Raw genomic sequence first — 18,741 nt, 5'->3', positions numbered from 1 at the left:
GTGTAAAAACCCCCAAACCGGCACATGGGGAAAGGGGCCGGGGGCACGGTCCCGCCTGAGGGCGGCGAGCGCCCCGAGAGGCGCCGCTCTCCCTCCCTCAGGGCTGAGGGAAGCCACCGCGGCCGGGCCCGCCCAGGCCCAGGCCCAGGCCCAAGGTCCGAGGCCAGGCCGTGGACACCCCAGCCGGGCCCGGGGGCCCTGCGGCCCCTCAGCCGCCCGTACGGCGGCGGCGCCTGTCCTGGCCGGCGGGGCCGGCACTGGCGACTGAGGTGTCCCGCTCCCATTCGCCGGCGGGGCGGGGAGGCGGGCGGGCTCTGCGCCGGCCCCCGCCCCCAGGGGAAGGGAGGAGCCGGGGCCGGCCTCGGCGTCCCCGGGATGAAACGGCCGCCTCAGCCCCGCGGCAGCCCTTTAAATAGCCGCCGCCGCTCCGCTCGTAGCGGAGTGTCGCCCTGAGCTCGCTGAGCATCCTCGCTGCGCATCCTCGCCGCAGCCCTCCAGCTCGATCCGCGGCGGCGGGGCAGGACCGGGCCCGCCCGCAGTAAGTGTCCGGGCTGCGGCTTCGGTGTCGGCCGCGGGTCCCCCCGCTGTCTTCCCTGGGGGCTCCCCGGGGCGATGGTGGCCTTTCCCGCCAGTTGCCGCCCCCCAGAGCGCGGGGCCGGATTGCGGCCGGGGAGCAGCTCTCCGCCGCGGCTGGCGGGAACCTTTCCGCTGGGCTCCCGGGGATGGAGCCCGCGGGGTTCGGCTCCGACCCGAGCCGCCCGGAGGGGACGGGAGTCGGCTCCCGGCCCGCTCCCTCCACTGGGGCGGAGGCGGGAGCTGCGGCCTCCGCGCTGACGGCGCCTTTCTCGGCCCACGGGCTACGGGGAGAGGGCGGGGGCTGGGCCTGGCCCGGGGGTCCCGGCCGAGCGCGGCCTGGCGTGGCTCTGCCCGCCGTGGGGCTGCGCCGGTCCCTCCCCCTGTGCGCTGCCTGCAGCAGTGGCCTCTGCTCATGCCTGTTACTATCGTGGCATCTGTAGTTCCTCGGCCTAAGGGGGTGGTATTTACGCTGGTAGGCTTCAAAGCGACCGCAGAAGACGCTTCCTCAATGCTCTGTGTGTGCTGGCGCTCCGGGAGTGGGGCAGGCTCCAAAGCCTTCCCGGCGGGAGAGAGCAACTGCAGTTCATTTCAAGAGATCAGCTGTAAGAAAATGTTTCTCTCTGTGGCAGCATAAAAGAGAATTAATGATTTGAGATTTTATTATTTCCTTGAATTGTTGGCCACTATTTTCATTTATAACTCCTGATTCTCCTTTTTCCCCCTCCTCTTACTAGAGCAATCATGTTTGAAATTAGGAAGATTTGCTGCATTGGTGCTGGTTATGTTGGTGGGCCAACCTGTAGTGTTATTGCCCAGATGTGTCCCAATATCAGAGTTACTGTTGTGGATGTCAATGAGGCCAGAATCAATGCCTGGAATTCAGATACGCTCCCAATCTATGAGGTAAATGTGTGTCACTGTTGTCTCTTCTTCCAGCCAGTGTTGCATTTGCTTCCCTCCCACCACATGGCATTTCCACATGGCCCACTTCTAAACCTTGATAAGTATACCACAGTGATGTCCTTCAAAAAGAGTATTCTGGAACAACTGCTTGTCACTACTGCTTATTAAACCAGATTTTTCAAATAACTTAATATGTCTAGTGCAGGCAGGTATTTAAGGATTATATATGTAAGGAAAAAGGTAATTGTATATATAGTGAATTGTGCTAAATCATGTTGACTTTCTCTTGGGACCTGATTTAATCATAAGTCTTCTTACTCAGTTATAGATATTATCTGCTGTGTTGTAGCATAATATGAATGTGTAGTACTAGGTGGTAAGCTTTTATTCTCATTCTGAATACTGCCAAAATACAATCTGTGCTGCCCATCTTAACCGTGTTGTAAGATGGGGACAGTCATGTTTCTGATTCATTTGTACCATAGACCTCCAATCTGGCCTGGGAAGACTAGGCCAGATAAAAATCATTTTTAAATGTATCACACTCTTCCTTCTTTATTACAGAATTACTTTAATTTGAAGATGTATAAAGCATTTTTCTATTTTGCTTCTCTTAGTGCTTGTTATTTTTCACTCTTTTTTACCCTTAAAGAATAGGTCTCTCTTTCTTTCCTTCATTCTTTCATGAGATACAGTTTTTATAGGTTTGAGTTCTTTTCTTTAAAGGGAGTGAAAAATTATCTTCACTCGGCTCCCAGAGACATGTTGCCTGGTACTAACAGTTGCTCTTTTGCTATAAGAAGTCTTCTGAATCCTGTCTGTGCTCTAACACTAATAGAGGGGTTTTTTTTTCTTCTTAAAACCAAACCTATGCTGTGACTCTTCAAGCGAAGATGAATAGACCTCCTTTGTCACACATATTCAAAGGAAAATATGTATAATGCTCAGATTAGCGGGTGAGACATGAATAAAGATTATGAAAGCAAATACTTCATTTTCTAGAAACCCTTTGACTGAATGAGTTAAAGTAGGGCTAATCTTGGCATGTTTAAAAAAAAAAAACCAACAACAAAAAAAAAACAATAACAAACAAACTCAAACATCTGCTTCCTGGAATGGTGTCCTTTGCTTACAAAGAATGTACAAAAACTGCCAAGAATTAGTTCAGACAGTTACAACATTGAGTCATTGCACAGGGAGGTTTTTCGTATTTTTTGTTTTGGGTTTTTTCTTTCCAGTGTCAGAAATTGTCTAGTGGGCTGCCTTTCTATTTACATCCCAGTAAGACCATAGTTGGAACATTTGATGGGTTGTAACACATGTTATTCTGTCTGTGCTGACCTTTGTTTTCCTTTTAAGTAGGTATTTGGTATAAAGTGAGACAGCATAAGAAAGCTTCTGCTTTGTTTTCGTCTCTCCCTCCAGTGAACCCTTGCCTTTCTGGCACTTACTCAAATAGCTGGTGTCATGATAGGCATGTCTCAAGTTGGAGATTCAATTGCCAGGTTACAGTGTATGACTTCATTTTTTCAAACAAAAAGTAAAGGCTGCTTTTATTTTTGACAACTATATCTTAGTTAAATAATTTTGTAGACCATTCTAATACAGAGGATTGCTCATGTACACGTGGCCTCCTGCTCCTCTTGTCTGTGTGAACGTATTAAGGGAAGGGAAAGTGTTCTGGCATAGTATGTGTCTCTTGAAAGAATCTCATCAGATTGTGCCTGTGATTCTTCCATGCTGCAAGTGTGGTGCAATAAGTTTAATCTGGTCCAAACATGAGTGGTTGCCAAAAGGAGTGGTCTTTATCTCTTGTGTGTCTCTGCTGCCTTTCTTTCGCTGGATCTGGGCTTGCTAGTTTGGTGGAAGACTTCTTTGTGGGTTTTTTGGTGCTGAATCAGTTTTAGATCTGATGTTGGGGAGATCATGGGATGTGTAACTGAGGGAAAAGGAGAGTTGGGACCACCTCTTTTGTTTGCAGCCTAGGTAATATTGTAAGACTTTACTTCTTGAATCTACTTAACCTCACTCTATGGGTATTTCTTTAATTGTTGCTCATCGTAATAGAATTGAGCGTGGGAATAACTGGAGTCTAAAATCTGGTTGTGCAAACAGCAATTCAGCATGGCTGAAAGCTTCGAGACAACATTTTGAGTGTTTTGAATAAGAAAGGGCTTTATTTTCTTTTGCTGTGTAAATCTACAGAAGCTTTACTTTACATCTGGCAGACTAAAAACATTCCACACTGGGGGGGGGGGGAAGTCTTTCTGTATCTGAAATGATATGCTGTTGGTTTGGACATGCAGTTTACTGTTCTTCTAACTGCATTAACCTTAAGTGCTTTTTTTTCTGCTTTTTTCAGCCAGGGTTAAAAGAAGTGGTAGAATCCTGTCGAGGAAGAAACCTCTTCTTTTCTACCAGTATTGATGATGCCATTAGAGAAGCCGATCTTGTATTTATTTCTGTAAGTTTAAGGGGAGAAGGTGGTTGTGTGTGTGTTGACTTTTTTTTTCCTTCTTACCAAATCATAATGTTGCTCTTATGTTAGGAAGAGGCCTTTTTTTTTTTTTGTCATATAGATTCAGTTAGTAATGTCATGTCACTGTCACTCTTCTCCTTGTCTTTCTGTGTACTGTGGGAAAAGTGTTAGGTAAGCTTTTTATTTTATTTTTATCTGTTTCTTATAGCCAGTAGAACATTTGACAAATGAACAGGCTCTAAGTCAAAATGATAATGTTGATGTTTAGCTTAGAGCAGAATATAGTGCAGATCTGTCATTGCAGTGTGCTACTGAAATCTGTGGGACTTGAATAATATTGGTACGGTTCCTAGATAGAGATGCAAAGTCATATACTGATTATTGGGTTACAAAGATGACTTACTTCTAGAGGCCTTTAAAAAACAGTGTATTAATGGAAGAGGGGCTGGCTTTAATATTTTCTGGCTTTAATATTTCTAAGCTGTTGACACCACTAGGAAGAGGATCCAGTCAAGCATAAACAGTGTGACCTTTTGTAATCTGGAAGGTTGTTCCTAATGCAGAATCCAAAAGAACCGATTGCTATTCGTCTTGGTAGGCCACAGTTGAGTTATTTTTGTTACTTAAGTCCTCTTTTCTTGAGAGCTCCTCTTTAAGGCACCTCAGTACAGAGCTCTCCTTCTGCTAGTATTTTTTTCTCCATTCATTAAGTCTAAAATGAATGCTGCTTGGCTGGATGACTGCCACCTGTCCTTGGCTTAAAACGTGCTGTTGTGTTTTACATGTTGTTGCCATTTCTTCTTTCAGTTTGTAATGAAAAGGACCCTCTGTCTTAATCTAAATGATGTGTTTTCCCTCATGTTGCCTTTTCTGTGTACTTCAGTATAGCAATTTTCAGCAGCTCTGCACTTAGGTTTCACTGCAAAGTGGGTTTAAACCATAATTGCCTCACTATCTGCAAGATTCTTATAATGTGAATTTTCACACTCTTAATGTGGGACAGGAAACAAAACGTGTAATCACGAAGAAATGACTGGTGTTTCCAGAATAAGGACTAAGTTTCACCGAAGCCTGCAGAGCTGCTATGAATTGCTCTTGTTTAAATTCTATTTGAATAGAGGCCAATGAGCTTTCTTTAGAAGACAAAATGGGTAACTGAGAAAGCTAATAACTGTTCGTCTAATATGGTAACTAGAATAATTCTGGGGTAGAAGCAAGCTAGACTCTGGGAAGGAAGGTGTCTGTCATTCTTAACAATTTCACCTCATCAGTACCGCTTGTGTTAAGAGACCTGTAATATTTCTTCCCTCTCCATGTATTTGTAACTAGGTTAACACTCCAACAAAGACCTATGGGATGGGAAAAGGCCGAGCAGCTGATCTGAAATACATTGAAGCTTGTGCTAGGCGAATTGTACAAAATTCAAATGGCTATAAAATTGTCACTGAGAAAAGCACAGTTCCAGTACGTGCTGCAGAGAGCATTCGTCGAATATTTGATGCTAATACTAAGCCTAACTTGGATTTGCAGGTAAGCATAATGTTTGAGTTGTGTGTTTAAAGGCTGGTTGTTGCTTTTGGCTTTTATCTGTTGTTCTTTATTTCTGTGCCTGTAGGTGCTGTCTAACCCAGAGTTCCTTGCAGAAGGAACAGCCATCAAGGACCTGAAGAATCCAGACAGAGTGCTTATCGGTGGAGATGATTCTCCAGAGGGACAGAAAGCTGTCCGTGCTCTTTGTGCTGTTTATGAGCACTGGGTGCCCAAAGAAAAAATCCTCACAACCAATACCTGGTCATCAGAACTTTCCAAACTGGTTAGTGTTACTCACTGCTGTTGTCTACAATGAGCAAAGGGTGTAACTGAGATAAAGCTCAGAAGCAGAAGTTCACTGACACTGAGTGATGCAGCTAGGAAAGACAGACAGGGCTGGGAGGACCCAGTATATATGTCAAAGAATATTCATCTTTTCCAATTATCTCAGTTGAGCTAATAGATGATACCAACTCTCCATGAAATCCTTTCCTTAGTTTTATTGCTGTGTTATTTATTACTAAGAATAAACCTCCAGTGCTGCAGAAACTGGTTACCATCGTAAAATGTTTCAAACTCTGCAAGTTAAGCATTACATTACTCTGCTTAGATCCCATTAACTGGCATTGATGTATTAAACTAGTTATGTTACCATTTTGTATCTCAACAAAGGTACATAGATACTAAAGTAATCCTTCCAGCAGTAACTCCCTTCAGTCTGTGGGCATCTTGGTTTCTGGAAGAATCAAGTTCTCTTTACTATGTTTTTTTTATTTACAGGCAGCTAATGCTTTCCTTGCCCAAAGAATCAGCAGCATTAACTCAATCAGTGCTCTGTGTGAAGCTACAGGAGCAGATGTTGAAGAAGTAGCAAGAGCTATTGGAACAGACCAAAGAATTGGAAATAAGTTTCTCAAAGCCAGTGTTGGTAAACAAAAAATTCTTTTTTTAATTCTGGCCTTCTGTTTAATAGTGCAATAGATCTACTAGTAGTGTTTTCAAGTAAGTGATCTGATACTCTGAAGTCTTCTACAGCATGACTCTGTGAAAATATTGCTGTAGAGTGCTAGCATAAATCAGTTTTTTTCTGGTAAAATGTTTAAGACTGAGGTTGCTCTAGACCCTGGCAATCTGAAACCTGAGAGTTCAGTTTATCCTGCCTGGGACACTGGAAAGAGAAGTGGCAACTTTATTTTTTGAAGCATCACTGGTGATAGTGCTCTCCAGGATGTCTTCCCAATTGTAACTGCTGCAGTTTTGTTAGGGAGTTGCTGCCAGTGGCCTGAGGAATGGGATGCCTCTAGGTCAGAATGTGTGATGGCAACTTCTAATTTGTAGGATGAATTCAGTTGTTTAGATTTACTAGAGTAAGATGTGATAAAGTGGTGATCAGTACAACAAACTTTCAAACTTACAGAACAAGACTAAAGCCTATCTGTATGGCTACAGTCTTCATGCTAGAAAGAGAAAGTGTGACTTTAAAATAACCTTATTGAATATAACCTCTCCTAGAGTCTATGGAAGAGTGAAAAGCAGATAGCAAATACATTACCAAAATTCCTCTTAGGGTTATTATAATTCCTTCTACAATTCCTTTGCTATATTTAACATTGGTGCAGCCTCACCTTGAGTACTGTGTGCAGTTCTGGGCCCCACAATTTGAGAAGGATGTGAAGGTCCTTGAATGTGTCCAGAGGAGGGCAACAAAGCTGGCGAAAGGGCTGGAAGGAATGTCCTCTGAGGAGCGGCTGGGGACTTTGGGCTTGTCTAGTTTGGAGAAAAGGAGGCTGAGGGGCGACCTCATTGCTCTCCACAGCTTCCTGAGGAGGGGAAGTGGAGAGGGAGGTGCTGATCTCTTCTCCCTGATATCCAGTGACAGGATGTGTGGGAATGGTTCAAAGCTGCACCAGGGGAGGTTTAGACTGGACATGAGGAAGCATTTCTTTACTGAGAGGGTGGTCAAACACTGGAACAGGCTTCATAGAGATGTGGTCGATGCCCTAAGCCTGTCAATGTTTAAGAGGCATTTGGACAATGCCCTTAATAACCTGCTTTAACTTTTAACTTAACTGCCCTGAATTGGTCAGGCAGTTGGACTAGATCATTGTAAGTCCCTTCCAACTGAAGTATTCTACTGTCAATGTGTTGCTTCTGAGACTGTGCTGAGCAAAGTTCTAGGGGTCAAGGATCCCTCTATTAATTGTCTCAGTTCTCCCTTAGGTGTGGTGATCTTTGGTTCTTGGCAACGATTGGATACCCATTTGGGGATGGGGGAGGAAAGAACCTAATCTTAACATACTTGTTCTGAGAAATATTCATCTAAATATCTAGGTGGGGGGTGAGCAAACCCAGGAGCTTGTCCACCCACTTGTAATAAGATAGACCCTAGTTTTTTATTACCATATGTTTCCCTGAGACTGGGTTAAAATTTCCATTGACTTCAGTGGGACCTGAAGCAGATTTTAGGGCTTCTGTAACTGACAAAGTAAGTAGGTCCAGGAATTGCATTTTGAGAGATTCTTAAGGTTTTCATTTGCTAGCAGTGAAATACTGGGCAAAAAATTATAATGCTGACTACGTCAATGATTGCCAAAAACTACTTGATTCCAAAGATTGGGTTAGAATAGTACCTTAGTCACCTGTAAAATAACCATTTTCTCTTTCAGGGTTTGGAGGTAGCTGTTTTCAGAAGGATGTCCTGAATTTAGTGTACCTCTGTGAGGCACTGAACTTACCTGAAGTAGCCCGCTATTGGCAACAGGTACAAGTTCTTTGCCTTTTTTTTTTTTGAGGGGGATGGTGTTTCTTCAGCATTCAGCTTTCAGGCATTGAGCTTTTGAGCATTGTCCACATATAAACTGTTTTGGCTTTAAGGAGCAGATACTTTAATGCTGATCATCTTTACATTTTAGGGCCCTCAGCCTAACACTGGCATTTGATTCTTGTGGGTGCTTAGGCTTTTTTGGGGTGAATTGTCTGGAACAAATGGATTGGGAAGTTGTCTAGCAGTAGAAAATGTGAAGTACAAGCATGTCTGGACTCCTGTCTTCCTCTTGCACTTGGTTATCTCTGTCCACTTTTGAATACAGAGCTTATGATCTTTTTCTCAGGGTCTACTTTTACAGTTCCTTTTCTGAAGGAACTCAGCAGAACTTGCTATTCTTTTAAATAAACATTGTTGCTGCTGTTCCCTGGTTAATGTTAGGAATGGTTGGGAATATGTGAATGCTCTCAGGTGAGGCACCAATGCAGCAGTACCAGGATGCTCAGTCTGTACTAGCAAGAGTTTCCCTATCAACCAGTGAAAGCACCTCACCCCTCTTCCCAGTCCTGACTGAGAAAGCAGCTTTGACATGTGTGCTATGGTCAGAAGAGCAGCTTTAGTTTATTGTCCTGATTTAGGCTGTGGTGATCAAGTACAAGGCTGCCTAGCAGATGACCCCAGAATACCAAGCGCATGATTTGCCTACCTTCTGAGCAGCTTTCCTTTTTTTCTTTTTTCAATCTTCCTTTTGGCTAGCTTTTTTCCTCCCCTCACTCTTCCCCATCCCAGTCTGCTGCCAAATAAACAACCTGCCCATAATATTTTTTCATCATTGGTCAGTTGTGCCACATCCATACTGAAGTTCAGTATTTCTTATACCATTACCTAGGTTGTCATGGCCACATGGTACTGTTGATGCAGTTATCTAGGCTCTGGCTTTGCAAGGTTTTATTCCCTAAAAGGTCCCTAATACTCCCTTCCAATTATCTGAAGTTTGGCTGGATCTTACTAATAACTCCTCCCTAACTGCTTGTAAAACTCAGTCATCCCTCAGTGCTATCTGTGACTTTTGTCAGCTTCTTACATTATCTGTGATGTCCAGTGGCTTTCTACATCCTGTTCAGATAGTTTAACTGCCAGCCAAGGGCTAGTCAGCAGCCTAGTTACTTGCTTGCAACTATAACTCTTACATCAATTGCGTGGGACAAGGAAGACATGGGGTTTATGCTGTCTGCCTCTGAAGAGGTTCAGATTGACATCTTCCTTAAAAAGCGCACTTCATTAGGGTAGTCTAGTCCATGGTGGAAAGGCTTGCAATCCCATCAGTGAAGCTGAGACTAGCATACTGCATGAACCTCATGCAAGCATCCAGGAGAGGTTTGGTTCAGTGTAGGACTTGGATGCATTGGCAGAGTAGGAAAGAGAAGGAGCTCAAGGTTCTGATACTTGCTTCAAGAACTACTGCTTTTACTCAGTATAAGATGTAAACGGACAACAGGCAATCCCTGGAGCAGCAGGAGCTGCAGGAACTAACCATGTTACCTCAGTGATAATCTGATGAATAGGGAAGATTAACTGTCTTGAAAGAGACAAATTGGTTTGGCTCTGTCCTTTGAGATCACAAGGGTCCTTCTCAAAACACAACCTACTTGGTATCTTGGGAACCCAAAGGCATAGGAACACTTGGGCTTTGCTCTGTGTGGAGGTGGTTTTTTATTTAACAAAAGCCTAAAAGGTTGCATTGTTAATGTAAACAAACTAATTTAAAGTGCTTTTAATGCTTTTATGCTATCTTACTCTGTTTTAAGAGCAGCTCTTTGCAGTGTTTCTATATGGTTTATTAAGCTGTGGACAAATCAGTAAGAACAGCTGCTGCAGAGTTAGGATAAGGTAGAGTGCTGTGTTCATGTAGTGCAACCCCTTACCTGCACCTCCTGCTTCCTCAGAGCACTGTCATCTTGCAGAGGTCTATCTGCCCCAGCCCACACTGGTCAAGTCATGTAATGCACACACATGGGCACCTGTATAAGCCACTGTGTGAACTCCTTTTGTGGCCTGAGCACTGCACTGTCAGCAGCTCATCCCAGTGCATGCACATGGGAGACCTCAGACCAGTCTGAGGACAGGATGCAAATTCTGGAGGATATGCTGATCAGAGCAGACCTAGAATCCTAACTTCTATTCTTTCTGGCCTTTAGACAGGACAGGGCTCTCTAATACTGAAGTCTTTATCCCTTGAAAACATACCTACAGAAAGAAATGTGTCCCTCTTACACTGTAAACTGTTACCTTTGTTCCCCATCACCACCCTGTTGAATTGCATAAATCTCACTGCTTGTATTTCTTTTCTTCAAATAAATCTGGTTCACCAATATCCTTCTACTATATAGTTTATACCTTATGTTTCATAGGCTGCTGCTGTTAATTCTTGATTTGGGTTGAAAGTCTCAAAACCGAGAGGAAAGTGTAGTTATTTCCAGTCCACACTGAACATTGACTAGGTGGGGGAACCTACTTTTCCTATTCTACTAGTGATCCAGTGCCCTCTGTGTGTTAAGGGCTGGAGATCAAAGTATGAAGCAGGCTAGAAGAAAGTACAGGAACAATCTGAGTGAGTGAGCCCACTTTCATGTAATAACAAAAGTGAGGCACTTAAAACTAGTGTGGTTAAACCAGATTTTTGTGTATTGAAATCTGTCAGTGTGGATTTAAAAGGCTAAAAATGTCCCCACAGTTGTTATACATAGCATGTAAGGAAGTATAGGTCTGGCAATGGGATGTCCCTGTGACGTCAAGTACTCTAACACTGAAATTGCTTTCCATGTTTCTGCCTAGAATACAGTGAGTTGTAGATCTAAAAAAAAAAAGGCAATTGGAAAAAATCCTAGCCTTTGAACTAGATAATGCATGATAATATGTGTGTATATGCATCTACAGTGATTGATTAAAATAGGATTTGTCTCAGAATTGGATAAATGAACTAAATTTATCTTTGGATTACTTACAATACTGAGTAAAAATACTTAGCTCTCTCTTTTAAGCTTCTATTAAACTTATGTGTAGGTAGCTTGGCTTGATTGTTAATAGAATCTGTTTATAGTTTAAAATGGCTCCCTTCTGTACCATCATGTTTTATATAATTTCAGGTAATAGACATGAATGATTATCAGAGAAGAAGATTTGCTTCCCGCATTATTGACAGCTTGTTCAATACTGTCACTGATAAGAAGATCGCTATCTTAGGGTTTGCATTCAAAAAGGATACTGGGGACACGAGGTAAGGAAGCGAATTCAGTTCACTAATGTGGATTCCCTACATATGTCACCAGCTATGCGGCTAACACACCCCCTACACCCCCCCCCCAGTTGAATTGCATTAGTAAAAATAGATCAGATATGGGACCCTTAACCTCTTGTGACTGAATTGGTTTGTAACAAGGATTAGTCTTTCTTAAATGGGTGAAACAATTGATCCTTTACCTCTGCAACATACCTGAATCATTCAGAAGCTAGAGCAGATAACTCTAGTCCTTATTAACTTGCATAAGCAAAGATAGATTTTTGACAGAGTCCTTCCATTCTCCACAGAAAAGAATGCAAACATTTTTGCAACTGGTTCTAAATTGCTATGTGAAGCCAAAGTTTCAGCTTTGTTTCCCAAAGGTGGTTAATTCTGTTTTCCTGTAAAGCTCAAACTGGATACAACTCTGTCCAACTGCAGTTTGTGGGGAATGCTTATAAGCTTGATGCCTTGTTAATTAGGGTCAATAGGAGTCCTGGGGGTTTGTATCTCTCTTGCATGGTTCAGCAAAAGAGATGTAAACTTGTTTTTCATATTACTCTTCTTGGTGTCCCTCAAGTTTTTGAGTTTGCTGCTGGCATGGATTACCACTAAGATGCTTAATGTAAAACTGGTATAAAAACTCTGGCATTGCTTATCATGACACTTGAAGACTTTCATTACTTAGAACATGCCATCTGGGTCTTTAACTGATTGATTCACTTCCCCAGAGAGTCATCCAGTATCTACATTAGCAAGTATTTAATGGACGAAGGAGCGAAGCTCCATATCTATGATCCTAAAGTACCTAAGGAACAAATAATCTTGGATCTCTCGCATCCGGGTGTCTCAGAAGATAACCAAGGTAAGAAAGCTCAGGTAAACCTTATTTTCCCCCCCCGCCTTCCCTCCCCACCCTATTCTCAAAATACACAAGGTCTGTTTAAATACCGTAAATTAATTTTCACATTTTCACCATTGCAATGATGTGCTGTTGGCTACACTTATTAGAGGATTGTCATAGCTCAGAGGATTACTGTAACTCTTTCCCCTTTCCCCATAGCTTTTATCTATAAATGCTAATTCTGTACTATTGTGTATTGTTCTTTTGATAAATATTCATTTGAATACATGCAAGGAATTTTCTCTCTGCATAATTAAAAGGAAGAAAAAGAAGAATGTCTAGAAGTAGGAGAGACTGGTGGTGGTCTGTCAACTCTTTTGTCCTGAGTCCTATCTTGCCTTAGTTCTTGCTTGCATATCCAAAGTAGGAATAAAGAAATAATTCTGGAATTCACTGTAGAGCATTCTCCCCTCCCCCATATCACTTCCAAATTAATTTGTTCCCTTAAATTCAAGAAGACTTTAAAGTAATCATCTATGACTAGAAGTTTCTTGGGGAGAAGCAGGGGGTATTTGGGATTTGTATTTTCTTTCCTTATTGGGGAGGGAGAGAATGGAGATGACGGATGGATGGGGGAGAAAGATAGATCAGGCTTCTAGAGGTGAAGAGAATGGAGGAAAATGAGCTGTGATGAAGAGTGAAGGGCGTACATTATTTGACATGCCCTTGAACTAGAGGGGGAGGTGAAGGTTGCCTGTAGGCAGCTGCTGAGGCAGTCAAAGGATGAAGGCAGCCCCTAGTGAGCCCTGTGTATCTTCTCTAGTGTGAACTGAGTGTTAAATAGGAACTGTGATGTGCTGCTATTGTACAGGCAGTGACCTCTGTGAGAGTTGGCATTTGAACACTCCATAGTAACTTACCATTCTGGAGAAGCTCTTGACTGTTTAAATCAAATTTGAATGCTTAACTTCAAACATTTAAGTGCTCTGACTATTCAGATGCCAGGTACAAGCTGCTTTCATTTAAATAAGTGAAACCAAAGTGACAGATGTCTTGATAGAAAACACCTCTAGGTGAGTGACTTGAAACTGCTTGTCTGTGTAGGGCAAGGAAGGAGACTCATTTACTAGGAGTGCACCAGATTGATGCTAAAGATGTGTGCAGAATAAAACTTTATTTACTTTCTTTTACAGTGTCTCGGTTGGTCACTATCAGTAAAGATCCCTATGAAGCCTGTGATGGAGCTCATGCCCTTGTAATTTGCACTGAATGGGACATGTTTAAGGTAAATGTTATCTTCAATTTCAACTAAAGAAAAAAAGAGGGAGTGTTATGCTACTTACAAGCTTTAACTGCCCTTTACAGGAGTTGGATTATGAATGTATTCATAAGAAGATGCTGAAGCCTGCATTTATCTTTGATGGTAGGAGAGTTCTAGATGATCTTCACAATGAGCTACAAGTCATTGGCTTCCAGGTAATCAGCTGGGTGATGCTGCTTCTTATGTTTCTTTCCTTCTGCTCTCTTCCCTCTTGCTCTATCCCTCTGCAATGACTGAGTAGCAAGGGGAAAAAAGCCTCTTCAGGTGAGGATTTAAATCTAAACCTGTGTGTACTTAAGTCTCTTCACTAGTGCTGTCTTCCTCCATTACTCTACTATTTTCATAGACCGCTCTGTTAAAATCCAAGCTACATCAGACGATGTCATCAACATTCAGCAGGATCAGCATGCCTTGAAGCACTTCTAGCATAGATGGAATCTGACTAATACTAAAATCACCAAATCCCTGAATAATCTGATAGAAGCATCTCAGCCAGACACAATCAGAACAAAATCTACAAGCCAGATCAGATGCATGTTTCAGTTGTCTCATTCTATGTACTCCTGAGTACTGTGGTTACTTGCATAATGGCTGTAGGCTTTCCTCTCTTGATATTTTTTCCCCTGCTTAAACTACATACAGTTATTTACACTGTTTGTGAACAGGCTTATATAAATTGATTTAACCAGTCAGTTGAAGCTGTTATGGGCAAATACGGTATATACAGCTCACATGACTGTTTAAACAACTCTTTTCACAGTTAACTTGGATGTCTGTCTGGAGTGTACTAATCAAATTTCTGTTAAATTAAAATAGTTGAAGTATTTTGTCTCTTGGTGCTTTGCCTCTGACTTGCACTACTTAAGAGGAAAGCTACAGCTCTCCTTATTTACTGGGTGTCTGAACTGTTTTGCTAGTTGGCATTTTGTCCTCTATAAGCTCTGTCCTTAGTGATTTACATTAGTCTGACCTAGAAATTAGGGGAACCTATCTCAGTCTTTGAATTTTGCAGAACCTGGCTTATGTGTGTTGGCTTTGTTACATGCTTTCTCTTATATAGAGTTGGCTGCCTTTAGCCTTTCAGAGTTGTATTGTTTCAAAAACAACCCTCTGCATCAAGGAGGGGAAAAAGCTTCTATCCTAATTTACTAGATGTAAATTCTTAGACAAAGGAGACCGAATCCACATTTTTCTGAATACCCAAAACATTTTATGATATTTGTACTGATAGTCATACAGAAGCTGAGGCACATGAATGTTCAAATTGGCAAGATGCAGCTTTAAGTAGGCAAAGCAGGCACCTGTGAAAGGCTGTTTTTTAAAAACTCTTTGCGACTCTAATCCCAGAAACTGTCCCTGGGCACACTGTGCTTTGTGGCTTGTATTATTCTAGTGTTCATGAAATGTAGTCATGGTCCTGGATTTAATTTGTAGATTCCTCATAGGCTGACATGATTATGTTAGCTTGCCACACTCACTTGTTGAATGTTTTTTCTCTTTCAGATTGAGACAATTGGGAAGAAGGTGTCAGCCAAAAGAATTCCTTTTGCTTCTTCATGTGAAATTCCTAAGTTCAGCCTGCATGACCCACCTGTCAAAAAGCCTAGAGTATAATGTTTAATAGGTACTGAAGGAATTCTGTGGACCTTCTTAGTGATAATAACTGTAAGCCTATGCTTTTTTTAAGGAAAGATATTTTTCATAAACTAAAAACCAGTTTTACACTAGAAACGGTACCTGGTACATGTGAATTCAGTCTATTTTCAAATCTCTATTTTTATAGCAATTTTTTTTGGTTACTGAAGACGGTACAGACCTGTTTTTAATAATGAATCATCTTTTAAGTGGAAAAATTATCTTCAAACTGCAGATTTCTGCTTCCAGAAGTGTTCCTAAACTGCACTTTAATTGTTTCAAGTGATAGGAAAGCAAAAAAAAAAAAAGAGAATATCTTCTTATTTTAGTCCAGTTATGGACAGTAATCAGGAACTTTGGTCTCACCAATTTTTCACTTTCTTTTGGGTTAGTTCTTTGCCCAGTTAAATGCTTGCTCTAACTGGCATTGAAGTCAAAAGGTAAGTGAATTTGGTAGGATTTGGGTTGAGCCCTAAAATAGAGCTGACTGCAACAATAATACCCTGATCCTGGTTGGGATCAATTGGCATTGATGCAATCTAAACTCCATCTGTTGGGAGGCCAGATAGTTCTGCAGGCATCTATCATAATTGATAACAGTGGACTAGCAGCTATAAACGGATCCACTGGCAGATCTTTACTTTTGGTTCTTTGGTTGTCTTGCCTACATTCCATGTGCAGCCACATAAATTATTGATCTAATCAGATTCCTGGGGCAAGTTTTTCCTAAGTTACAGCAGTATAACCCATCTTCAGCAGAGGAGCATTCTGCTTGTTTGAACGTTGAATTTAAGCAGAATTACCTTAATCTGGTGTCAGCCCAAGTAGAAAGCAAATGTTTGCTTCAAAGCTACCTGATAGTTATTTTTTTTCCTTCCTTTCTGCTTACATACTTCCAACTGAAAGCAGCTTTCTTAATGAATCTGCAAAAATTATTCTCTGCTGTTAAGAAATGATTAAAAATTCAGCCCCATAAGTTAGTCAGCTTGCTACCTCATTTAATCAGCAGGAATTAATACTTCCTATGTTATCTTGATATTTTTGCCTTTACTATTACTTTATTTCTACTTGTTTTTATTATTCTCAATTGGCCAGTGCTATTAAAATCCTTGAGATGACAGAGTTTGCGTTTGGCTTGTTGCATGGGGTTGTGAAATGGAGGGGAGGATAGAGAAAGATGACCATGAACAGGTTTCAGACTAGAAGGCATAGACGTCTTAGTTGAATAATAGTAGTGTTGGGATGCTAGAGAATTATCCTGTAACTAGTCACATAATACCTTCTGAATTTGTTCAACAGGTGTGCTTTCCAGTATGCTGTATGAGTAGTTAAACAGAGCATAAGAGCAGTGTCATCTTGGCAATGAGTGCTATTATCAAAACTATTTACCCACAGAAATGCAGATACAATTTAAGCTTTAAACAGCTATTTGAAAATTTAAGGAACTTGTATAGCAATTTGGGTAGACAATACAAGGCAGCATTATCTGACTGAAATAGCTGTATCCTTGAACCAGATGTTTTCAGATTCTGCACGTTAATGGCTTTCACATAGGGACTTAGTATGCAGAAATCACTCAGCACTTTGGGCAAATATGCCTTGGGCTTCTTGTCCTATCATATTCTTCTGTGAGGAGCGCATCAGAAGCCACTCAAAGTGAGTGGGAATTATGGGGGCTTAAAATCAAACTGTCATCTTTCATCATGCCATCTCCTCTTCCCAATTCACTAGTGCTGCTCTCATACAACACCTGCAGAGCAGGGACAATCCTGTGATACAATTGTGGTGTTTGTAAGCATTGTGATCCAACTGGTAGATCACCCTGTCTTTGCAGGTAGGCATCTTCTTGACTACCTCTGCCCCCACAGCACCTGAGAGGGCAAGCTGGTTATTTCTCCTTGGGGATTAAGAAGAGGGTACTGACAAGTTGTGCTCAAAGGATCTCTTGTCCTGAACTATGTTCAGGGTAGCACAGCATTGCTTCAGGGCTCATCTTAACGGGGGGTGAGTAGAGGCTTCAGAAAATCAGGATGCTTTTCAGAAACTTGCACACAGCTGTAATAGTAGTGCTTCTGTATGGGACCTGTCCTCATCAGTTTGAAGTAGACGGATGAACCATTAAACTCTTGTGTGAAGCATTGCTCCTGTTAGGAATGTGCAAGAGCTATTGGGCTGATCAGTGTTCCTGAGGCTTCCAGTGGCTTTTCACACGCCGCCCCAAGGAGATGGAGGAACCAGGTGCTATACCCCTATTCCTATTCTGTTTCTCCTACAGACTTAGTCAAAGCCTGGATAGTGACTTGTGGCTTAATCACAAAGATGATAAAGAATGGGAAAGTTCATTATAGTGGGATCACTCTAACTCCCCTTTCTTAGGAAAGGGGGAGCGGCAGATCCTGTCTGAAGAGCAACAAGGGGTAAAACTGCTACTGGCATTTCCCTTGCTTTCTCAGAGAGTCAGCTTGCTTAGTTTCTTGGGGGCTGCATTCTTTTTAGTGGGACACTGGGGTTGTGGGATGAATCCAGTCTGAACAGCTGTTGGTGCATGCCTTCAGGATGCTGAAATACTTACCTTGCATATATGCAAGAGAACCTTACACACTCCAAAAGAGCGAGCTTCACAAGCTTTTGCAGCACTGTGAATCATAAGTTATCCCCTTCAGAGTACAGTTGCCAGGGAAATAAGAATTGGAGATGACTTGCATTCCTGCTTTGAAGGCTTGAGTAGTGTATTTAAGAGATGGGTTTTAATGCTATTGAGTCTTTGTCTATGGGATCTTACAGCATGTAATTCTTGATGAGAATTGTGTAATATGAGTAATGGACTCCTGTGATCTGAAATTTTTGTATGGTGTTAATAAAATGCAATCCCACAGTAATGCTGCTTTTCACTGCAAAAATGTAAATACAACAGCTGAAGCAAATCCAGCTGTAATACAAGCCTATGAATAGTATGACATAGGCTGCATAAATTCTTAACCCAAGATGTGCATAGACAAATTGTAAATGCCAGGCAAGATGCACTATTTTTCTTCTGTGTATGTGTGTTCAACCCTTTGTGCAGCTAAAACTAGTCTGGTTCCAGGCATATGGTAGCCAAGAATATTGCAAGTGAATAGAACAAACACATTTTTGACCAAGACTAGTTAGTATAGGAGCAGTTAGTGGTGAGATTTTTGTACTGGCCAACAAGTTTACACTTCTGTCACTTGAGGTTCTTCTGTTGATCTGGAATTTACAGTAGTGCTATAATGGTGCTCAACAGCTAAAGTTTGAACTGCCTTGTTTTACAATTCATGAAAGCATAATGGGTTATCTGTGATTGCTCTAGGAATACTGGAGTCCACTTTCATTACTTGCTTTGTCTATTCCAAGCTGAGAATTTCTGTTGCAAGTTGAACATCTGCAA

At 41.9% G+C, this 18,741-nt stretch overlaps 1 protein-coding gene across 2 annotated transcripts; it reads left to right on the top strand.

Moving 5' to 3' along the window:
• Positions 1-380: 380 nt before the first annotated feature.
• Positions 381-18,211, top strand: UGDH (UDP-glucose 6-dehydrogenase). 2 transcript variants are annotated; one of them, XM_076336115.1, is made up of 12 exons: positions 381-538; positions 1,311-1,479; positions 3,842-3,943; positions 5,288-5,488; positions 5,574-5,771; positions 6,269-6,416; positions 8,155-8,249; positions 11,399-11,529; positions 12,264-12,397; positions 13,570-13,661; positions 13,742-13,852; positions 15,201-18,211. In XM_076336115.1, exons 2-12 carry the CDS (start codon positions 1,318-1,320, stop codon positions 15,309-15,311), a joined length of 1,485 nt encoding a protein of 494 aa, XP_076192230.1. In that variant the 5' UTR covers positions 381-538; positions 1,311-1,317; the 3' UTR covers positions 15,312-18,211. The 2 variants fall into 2 exon arrangements, with proteins under 2 accessions (XP_076192230.1, XP_076192231.1); XM_076336116.1 differs by lacking the exon at positions 381-538 and adding an exon at positions 1,144-1,178.
• Positions 18,212-18,741: the final 530 nt, after the last annotated feature.

The sequence above is a fragment of the Aptenodytes patagonicus genome, chromosome 4, assembly GCF_965638725.1.
Source record: "Aptenodytes patagonicus chromosome 4, bAptPat1.pri.cur, whole genome shotgun sequence".
NCBI lineage: Eukaryota > Metazoa > Chordata > Aves > Sphenisciformes > Spheniscidae > Aptenodytes > Aptenodytes patagonicus.
This window is presented reverse-complemented; position numbering and strand designations above follow the sequence as displayed.

Coding starts and splice junctions, on each gene's coding strand:
- UGDH (XM_076336115.1), top strand. CDS start 1,318: ATGTTTGAAATTAGGAAGATTTGCTGCATTGGTGCTGGTTATGTTGGT. Junction 6,417..8,154: donor GTTTCTCAAAGCCAGTGTTG/GTAAACAAAAAA, acceptor TTTCTCTTTCAG/GGTTTGGAGGTAGCTGTTTT. Junction 12,398..13,569: donor TGTCTCAGAAGATAACCAAG/GTAAGAAAGCTC, acceptor TTTCTTTTACAG/TGTCTCGGTTGGTCACTATC.